Source organism: Austrofundulus limnaeus, unplaced genomic scaffold (genome assembly GCF_001266775.1).
Source record: "Austrofundulus limnaeus strain Quisiro unplaced genomic scaffold, Austrofundulus_limnaeus-1.0 Scaffold2155, whole genome shotgun sequence".
Classification (NCBI taxonomy): domain Eukaryota; kingdom Metazoa; phylum Chordata; class Actinopteri; order Cyprinodontiformes; family Rivulidae; genus Austrofundulus; species Austrofundulus limnaeus.
In genome coordinates, this window is record NW_013954557.1 from 3,518 (window position 1) to 13,602 (window position 10,085).

At 43.5% G+C, this 10,085-nt stretch overlaps 1 protein-coding gene across 1 annotated transcript; it reads right to left on the bottom strand.

The window, feature by feature from the left end:
• Positions 1–2,408: 2,408 nt before the first annotated feature.
• Positions 2,409–8,183, bottom strand: LOC106537156 (RNA-binding protein 4; the record flags this gene model as incomplete). Its single annotated transcript, XM_014034529.1, is given in 2 exon segments — positions 2,409–7,009; positions 7,136–8,183. Coding segments are annotated over 2 exon segments (1,358 nt in total), but the record flags the coding sequence as incomplete, so codon positions are not given.
• Positions 8,184–10,085: the final 1,902 nt, after the last annotated feature.

A 10,085-nucleotide genomic window follows, 5' to 3' on the forward strand; every position in this document is an offset into this window, starting at 1 on the left:
AGCATGTAGCTGAAACGCGTCCTGTTTTCTGCCCTGATTAAAAACATGGTAATTTTTGGAGTGRTGGTTATCCCATTTTTATGATTCTTCAGAACCGGGCACCCATTTACTCTTTTCCCCTTTTTGTAAGGAAATTTGAGTTGTGCACACTAGAAATGTTTTTCTTATTAAAGAGCTATTTATGACAGGCAATGTAGTAAATATACCCAACCTTTCCACAGAACCCCACTTCACAGGATCAGAACCATCACTTTCATTAAAGAAAGATAAAATGTATCCAATATCATGACACCTCAAAGACAAAAGACACATTTTTTGGGACATATTATGGTCCTCCACGATCAGGGAGGCAGGGTTAGGGTGTGTGTAGCTTTATACCACGAATCATTGCACCAACAACTCACCTCATCATCAACCATCCTATTCATTTCACCGTTTTCTGTTTCATTTCACTTTGTTTGTTAGGCAGAAAAAAAAAAAACAAGGCCATCTCTGGTTCGCTCTCATCCTGAAAAAAACTACCAGAGCAAGTGCCAGACAACTTATAATACACTGAAAGCAAATGAGTGAGGAACTGTGTGTAAAGATTGAACCCTCTACCTCGGCACATGGTAGGGAAGAAAAAGAAATCACATAAGTTATTCAAAGCCGTACCAGAAAAGTCCTATAGGAATCCTGAGATTGGTAAGAATCTGCAGTCAAACTGGCCTCATACCACAAATATAGGCCTTTCTTATAGGACGTTTCTGATTGGCAAATAAGATGGGAGGGACCTAAATGGAATTAAACTGTCAGCATCTTTAGTTTGAGATTAGTTCACGTGTAATTAACTAGTTCTTTTTAGGACACTGAAGTTAAGATTCCTTCCACAGCCATGTTGAGCAAACCCACCATTCAGCAGTTTCAGCAAAGCGATTCCTCCAACACTGAAGTCTCTTATACTGGTTTTAAGAGTCCAGAGGCGAGCCACCACACACACACAGTTCCTTGGCACACCCAGACCTCTATGGTAACAAAGGAGAGTGTTTGGGTCAGGTGGGTGGTTCTGGGAAGTTGAGTTCCGAGCCAGAGCCACAAACTGAGATCCAAGGTGGCGGCGATGGCGACGGGGGGGAAAAGAAGCGCTGTGTGCATGGACGGCGGAGGGAAAAAAATGCGCAAAGGGACAGCAGGATGGGGTTAGAGAGTGGGAGGGAGAAGGGTGAGAGGGGTTGAGGGCGGCGAAGACGGCGGTGGACAGGAGTGGACTAGCGGGCAGGGGGGTGAGGGTGGGGGGGCTGTGCCTGCATACGCCAAGCCTCGCCAATCAATGAAACAACACCCACAATGCATCCTCCTTTTGTTTTAAGCACACACCAGCTCACCAATGATACATCACACCATGTATTCACCAGCTCAAACACCACCAGGACACATTAGAGGGCGCCATCCATCGCTTTGTCTGCCGAGGATCAGAATCAGCCTTATGGAGGGGGTCTTCACCCCACCCCATCCCATCCCAGCCTGCCCATCACTCCCACCGAGAACCCAAGGTTACAGGTACAAACACTGCCATTGCAGTAGAGGACGAGGTTACAAACTGGGTAGAGGAGGTGGTGATGGCAGAGGGGAGGAGGAGGAGGAGGAGGAGGAGTGTTATCAAGGCACAGTTAAAGGAAAAGGGTGGGGAAGAGTGGTCAGCGTTTTTATGATTTTTTTTCTTTTCGTTTTTGGGTCATTTACCTTGATGGTGAGGAGAGAGCGACAAGTTCCTGCTGTGGTGGTGTTAAAGTTGTCCCCATGGCTGCACGTTGGCCATTCCAGGTAGCATGGTCACCTAATTCAGTTGAGATAGTTAGTTCAGAGCTGGACTGTCGAGGGTGGGGCTTTTTTTTTTTTTTTTGCGGAGTCACAGATTATCGCACATGCAGGTTCTGAGAGTGGAAGTGAACATAGAGACACACGGAAAGGGAGAATTTGGTGCAGCAGGGAGAGACCAGACCAGACCAGACGCACACCCATCAAACCCCAGGAAAAGGGACCGCTCCACAGATCAAAACGCACCCAGGCCATTCTATCTGTGTGCCTCTCCCCAGCTCTCTCAATATCATTTTATCTATAAATCATGTATAATTTACAGGTGGGAATCAATTTTTAAGGACCACATTATGGACTTTTTGCAGCAAATGCATAAAAACACGGCAGAAAAGCACAACCATGTTTATATATTTTTTGCTTGTTTGAGAGGCTGCAGAGAGGAAGGAGCTCCAACCCAAACTTACCCTGACCAAAGAGAGCAAAGCTGGGCCAGCATCTACACCTGTCTCCCCTTGGATCCCCAGTCAAGTGGGTCTGGTGGTCATTTTACACAAGAGAAACAGATAGTGAGGGAGAGCATAAAACAAGAAGAAGGCGAGATGTCCAAACCCTTTGCTTTCTTGTACCACAGTAGTCAGCCAAACATTCTTTATTATAAGGTTTTATAGTTTACATAATCTCAATAAAAAGCATGCTATTTTTTACTTGTCCTTTCTTCCCCCCACTCTTTTCTATAAAAAAGGGCTACATTAAAATACTTTTCTAAAAAACACATGGCAAACAAGACATTTCGCAAACCACATAATTCTACAAAGGATGCAACTGGTATGTGTTTGAATATATACGAGACAAAGTTTACACTGTGACATGCAAAAGTCACTTAACTACTAAAAACCACTGGAGGAGGAGGGGTGGGTGGGAACGGGAAACAATGAGGCAGTCAGGTGAATTCAGAGGGTCTGTTTGTGTGTGCGTTTTACTACTGTAAAACTGTAGTTGCAAACAAAAAAAAGAAGAAATCAAATCAAATAATCTGAATGTTTTAAGCAATTGTAAAACTAGACAAATGAAGTTTGCCAAATAGACTTGTATCTCATTGGGTTGTAATTTTTAGTGATCAGTTGTGACTGGCATTCGCGGGGTGGTTTCCAAATACTTGTGTGGAATCTAAATTTCATTGCGCCGGTTAAAGGTCCTTGTTTTTGTCGCTGGAATTTTGAACGTGTTCCAAAAATTTGCACAACAAAAATACTCTTTAAATAGTTGTTGCAAACGTCTGGAACACATCTTGGATTTTTCTCAATTTAGTTTCCACGAATCAGGAAGTGCAAGAAGTGTGAGATAACGTGGGGAGGGATTTGTGGCCTCCATCTCCTACTGTTCATCTGTGGTCGGCTTGCTGAGAGAAACCCTCTCCATTTCCTCCTAGAGGATCCCAAGGCGTTCCTATGCTAGAAAGGATATATAATCCATCCAGCAAGTTCTGTCTGCCTTGGGGTTGCTTACCAGTAGGACATGCCAAGGAAACTTCCAAAGGGAGGGTCATCATCAAATGCCCAAACCAGATCAACTGGCTTATTTTGATGCAGAAGAGCAGAAGCTCAATTTCAAGCTCTCACTAGATGATGGAGCTCCTCCCCCTARCTCTATGGCTGAACCCGGCCACCCTACGAAGTTAGCTTATTTTGACTTCTTGCATCCAAAATTTTGATCCTTCAGTCATGACCTAAACCTCATGACCATAAGTGATAGAGATTAGCCGATACAAATTTCTGAAGGCCGATACCACTTATTTCAGTCTAACCGATACATCGATACGTGTGCATTTTTTTGGCCGATTCTTGAAGCCGATGCTCCTTTTCTTTTTCCTCCATTAACATGATAAAAATAACAAGAAGAAATGTCACAAAAGTCTCAATTTAAACTAAACGAAACATTTATTAACTGAGCCTTTTCTGGTTTAGGCTTCATTTTTCAGCCATTTCTTAAAAAACTGGGCAAAGATTGCAGCTGACATTAACAACAAGCTTTAGACTGCAGTACATGATATGAGTGCATCAGCAGTGTCTGGTTTACATATGCCCATGGTGGACAGTGGCGCTTTGCTTGCTCTTTAGAAATTTAAAAGCTCATAGTCCAAGACAGAGGGCAGATAAAGCTAAATGAGACAGCTAAAATAAATTAAAAGTTGAAAACTCACCCTTGTTGTTGTTGGCACTCAGTCTTACATTACCAGCCGCTCGCTCTCAGGGAGGGAGTCGCAATGCATGCACTCGTGTGATCAAAGGAGTGGATCAGCCAAATGAACGAATGTATCGGCCAATACTGATACAAGGAAAAAAACGCAAATATCGTCCAAAAATATCAGCTGGCCGATGTATCGGTCMACCTCTAACAGGTGAGGAGTGGAACGCAGACAAATCAGAACATCGGGAGCTTTCCCTTTCAACTTGGATCTTTTTCCACCTAGACCAATCAATGTAATGCCCTCATTAATGAGGATGAGGCCTCAATTTGTCAATCTATCTCCGGCTCCATCCTACAATCACTTGTGAACAAAATGCCCAGATTCACCCATTTCCAGTTCAGCTGTGAAACACCCCAGTGCATGCTGAAAGTTGTGGCTTTTAGATGCCAACAGAACCACATCATCTGCATAAAACAAAGCCGAGGTTCCCAACCTACCTTCTCATGGACTGCGCCTTGACATCCTGTCAATGTCAACCACAACGAGCACCAGAGACAAGTGAAATATCTGGCAGAGTCCAACCTGAACAGAGAATGAGCTTGACTTTGTGCCATGCAGATAAAGTTTCTGCTTTGGTTATGTAGGGTCCAGATAGCCCTTAGAAGCAACCATGGCACCCCACACTTTCCCAGCACCTACCACAGGAATCCTGAGGAACATGGTCATAAACCTCGTCCAGGTCTACAAAATACAAGTAGACTGGACCATAAAACTTCTATGACTCACTTAGCGACATTGCAAGGTTGAAGGTTTTGCAACCAATAAAACCATATTGCGACTGATTGAAGATGAAATAAAGAGAATTAACTGATAAAATTGATAACCTTTGGGATTAAGATGCAACAGAACATTTGCACATCATTCGCAGGATTCCAGTGAAAATTTGCAATTTTATCGCAACTACGTCTCCAACTGGTAACCATCAGTCACAGCCCATTGAGACACAATCTTTAGGACTTCAGCATGAATGTAAAATAGCACATGTAAGTCCAATTTTATTTGTTTTGTGGTGGTGACAAATCCTACCTAAAGGATTCAACTACTAAATAAAAAGCGCTAAAACATTTTGTTGCAATTAGAATGTAAACCAGGTTCAGTAGGTAAAGAATAGAAAATATATATATTCTGGGGGCACAGGAAGACACTGCTTCATCTCTCACTTCATTGGTGCTATCACTGTTGTTTCTGCTTAAAAACAAAGGCTTATTTTCAGCCCACAAGGCTCAGGTTTGTGGCTTTTGTACAACCATTTGATATAAAAACAAATGTAATACAGATGCGCAAGTCACAGAGAAAGTTTCACCACTTGTAGCTTAGAGTCTAAGCTCTGACAAAACCACCTAAAATATTTCCTCAAAGTAATGTCAAAAGCACTTAAAAATGGGAGATGTCTCCGCATAATGCACTTCACTCAATGTGTATAGGCACATAACTGACCTTGTCACTTAAATTCAGGATTTATAAAAGAATGAATTCAAAGATCCTTTTGTAAACAACTAATTCAGTAGTTACACATTTTAACCCTCCACTTACAACTCATTACATCCCAGGTAATATGTAAACTATAGTGATGCAAACAAAACACATTATTTCTTTTTTGTAAAAGGCCTCTGAACACTATAATAGAACTATGTACAAAATATATTTAACAGAAAATTACAAATGAAATCTGTCTTGCCTATTGAAACACTGAAACCAAAGCTTTACAAAAACACAGCTGACAGGATGAAATGTACTGAGTAACACTGAACAAATTACAATCTATGAAACTTACACAAGAGGTAGGCAGCTGTAAGTTAGAAAAAATAAATAAAGAAAGAGATGAAGCAATGTCTTGCGGTGTTGTAGTTTAAAGGTGAGGGATGGGATTCGGAGAAAAGGTTGAGGAGAGATTCGAACAAATGTTACAGTACGTATATGTGTGCTTTAACTTTTTTCTTTTTTTTTTTCCTCAGCAAAGTGCAGTCTTAGCTGCAGCGACTTGTGCGTTGCAAGGTCAGGAGCCCGCACACCTCCGATCGTTTACACACACACGCATCACATCCAAGACAAACATCCCGCGAAATGAATCAACCTTGGTTCTGTAGGACGCAGTACAGTGCAGCCAGGACACAATGTGTGTCAATCGGACCTCCCATCTGATTAGGTTACAAACTCATCAACATAAGGCAAAAAAGGTTTAAAATTAGCTGCCCAAACTGATCATCTAGGCCTCAGGAAAATGGCTGATGTGGTTTACTGGAGATTTGGCCTTAGAAAATCATAACTGGATTGCTGAAATAAAGGCATATCAAATAACTGACTGGGTCAGCCTAATACTGGCACAAGTGTGAGACTGGCACAATGAAAAGGTAAAAGAAAGAAGCGCAAAGAATGCCCTTACAACAGATGAGAGCCTCCAGTTTTAGGCTGCACTGTGTGCGCGCAAACTGGACCAAGGTTAGCCGATCGAGTTCCTCATGAAGCACATCGACAAACCAAAGGGCCCCTAGTTTAAAATGCCCAGCTTGCACACTTGAGAGTCCCCCAGGCACACAAACACATACAAACACACATACGTACAGCGGTGGTCAGGTTTTGAGTGGAAAAAAGGTATGTGGGGTGGGGTTCGGGGCAGAGAGGGAGAGGAGGGTGGGGCAGACAGTTGAGTGCAACTATCGGAAGGGGGGCTCAGGTGTGTGAAGGGAGAGTTCAGGGCGGTGGAGGATGGCCTCCTTGCGTGTGGGCGGCGGCAACGGCGGCTCATACACCCTGGGTGCAGCAATAGCAGCTGCCACTGCCGCAGCAGTGGGGACCACTGGCCTGAGCGCATCCAACGTGGCGACCGGCTGGGCAGACAACGCAGGTACGGTGGGAACTGCTGAGACCCCTGGCATGCCAGCAATGGCTGTCACTGTGCTCTGTGGGAAGGCATATTGGAACTGAGGGTACTGCTGCAGCTGCTGGTAGTACTCTGCGTAGTACCTAAAATAGACGAGAATAAGGTGGAAATAAAATGAAGGAAAGTATAAAACCCTAACAGTCAATTAGAGTTTAGTTCATCCAACTGGTGGTAAATTTTCAGTGGGCCAGTGGATAGTCGTGTCCTACCTGGCCATGGGATCCTCTGCAGCCTCTACTGCCTCTTCGGCTGCACGGCCAGCTGGTGTAGGGAGAAGGGGCCTGCGTGGTTTGGCCCTCTGGTAAATAAAAGGTTTCATCACAGGGTCTGGAAGTAGAGGCGCAGACCGCCGTAGGGGACTACGGTCCCTCTCGCCAGACTTTGCTGCAGCCACTGCTGCAGCTGCAGCTGCTGTCTGCTGATCCGCCACAAACTGCTGGCCCTGGGTGAAGTAATGAACCTGCCTGGCTGCCTCAAAGATGGCTGCAGCAGGGTCTGCTGCTCCCATGGCGCTGATGTGAGCGTAGGCTGGTGTGGCAGCACCATAAATTGCAGGAGCTACAGAGTAAGCAGGGTTGACTGCAGCTGCTGCTGCTGGCATTTCTAATCCTGGAGCAGCAGCCAGGTAGACGGGGGGGTTGGCCACAGCTGGGGTGTACACTGGCGTTGAGTAGGCGGCGGCGGCGGCGGCTGCTGCTGCTGCGGCTGCTGGCGACGCAGCCACCTGGCCATAGATATTGGGTGCCATTGAACTGTATACCTGTGTGGCGCCTGACGTAAGAGCTGCTTGACTGGCCACTGACCCATAGAGCTGATTGGCAACATTGGCACCATACACCTGACTGGCAAGAGCACCATAAACAGCTGGATTCACTGGGTTTCCATCAGTACGTGTGCCAGTGGTAATCCCTGTGAGAGCTGCGTATGTGGGGTCAAAGGTGGAGGTGTTGTAGACTGAATTGTGCACACTTTGTTGGACCTGTAGAGGTAGGCCCGCAGCTGCCGCGGCGGCAGCAGCCAGGACTGCTGCCTGACTCTGGTACTGTTCCAGAGATGGTTTCCCCACAGGACATTCTCCAGCGTAATGGCCCTGCTTCCCACAGTTCACACACGGGATTTTCCCTGTCGGCGCCTGCTTGCTGGGCTGGACCTTTGAAAGCTCTACAGAAAGGGGTCGACCTTTGAAGGAGGTACCGTGAAGAGCCTCGATAGCCTGAAGAGCATCTTCTTTATTTTCCATGTGAACAAAGGCATAGCCTGCAAAACAAAACATAATAGTGATTWTAGAWAGGATTGTAAAGTAAGAATTATGGCCACAGATGATCTAAACCTTTCCTGCCAAAGCAAAACCTTCAGCTGTCAGAATAACAACAGCATACGTGTGAGTACCCGAAGCCTTTGTTCCATCACAGAGTGGTATAATGACTAGGGGTCGACCGATACATCGGCCGGCCGATATTTGTGTTTTTTCCTTGTATCGGTATCGGCCGATAAGTCCGTTCGTGCGGCAGATCCATTCTTTGGGTCACGTGAGTGCACGTTGCCGCCCCCTCCCTCGCGGAGAGAGCAGCAGCTGCTAATGTGAGACAGAGTGCAACAACAACAATAAGGGTGAGTTATGAACTTTTAATGTGTTTTAACTGTCTAATTTACTAGACCACTATATTCACTGCAAGTCCTCATCTTAACAATATGGACGGGTTATTTTTTAACCAAACATATGAACCAAGCAACAGTCTTAACATAGTTAAGAACATGAGTTTTTACAAAGATGAACAAGACACATTAACGATTGTATCAGTATTAGTTTCTCCAACGTCTAGAATTTGTGGTCCTTCAACCAAACTATAATGGCTTAGTTCAGCTCAGTATTAATTATAGTGCACCGACAAAAGCTAAGAGGCCTGATCAGCATGTTTACTCAATTTCTGATGGACTGATACAGTTGCAGCCTCAGCACTATCAGCAGATCCACAATCTATTTATGCTCAGCTCACATTCATTTGCATAGTAACATGGATGTTGCTCTGTTGGGCAAACAGTGATAAACTAAAACTGTCATGCAAATGTTTAGAGGTTTAAGCTAATGTAGCACTTTTTCAAACAGAGTTGTTATTCTTGAAAGAGTTGTTTGATAAGCCTGAAAAAGCAGAAGAGTGGGTCCTCATTTCATTAGTCATTCGGCCAGAAACCAAAATTCAACCATTTGGTCCAACTCAGGGTAGCAAAGCTTAATCAAATTTTTGAAGAGCCCTTCTAAACTGGTAGCTTAGTCACAATTACCAGCTCATTAAGTTAACAACCCATTAGGATAAATTCTCGTCTTTMACACTGTGTATGTCTGATTTGGACTCATGGTACAGTCATTATTCAAAGGTTTATGAAATAGTGTTTCGTATCACTTTAAAGAAAAACCTCTTGACTTTCATTTAAGCCAAGGTCTGAATCTCTATGAACATCACAGAGGTCACTACAGCTCTTTAAACCACAAATAATACAAATATTACTCACAGGACTCTAAGGATACAGGAAATGTAAAATATACCCATACTGTTGGTTTATGGGAGGTGATTGTGAACTGTATTTAGACAGGTTTAGACCAGAACCTTAAATAGTTCTGTGGTGTGTATGTGAGAATGCAAGTGTCTAGTTTGTTAGTTTTTTTTGTTTGTTTGTTTTAAAGTTAATCAGCAATAGTAGAAATTTAAACTTCCATAACCTTAAAAATATAATATTTTAATTTGCTTCAGTGAAGACTTTGGCATTTTTCTGTAATCCATGTTCCAGGAAAGCTGTCATGGCTGATAAGGTACTACCAATTGGTAACTACTTAACAGAACATCACTTCAAAAACTCTTCAAAATCTCTTTAGTTCATACTGTTTGGTAACATGATTTATAGGACCATTACTGGTAATTAACTACATCGACCCAGTCTTCTGTATAACTACTGCAGGGTTCCTACAGTTTAAGGCAAGTAAAATTTAAGACTTTTTAAGACTTTTAATGCCAAGTGAAATTAAATTCAAGACCAATTTCATAATAAACAAATGACAAAAATAAATAAAAACTGGCAGAAACTCATAAACCAAAGTATTTATGGTTGAAGTATTCAAATATTGCTAATAGACCAATTGCTTTTATCCATATCTAAATATCA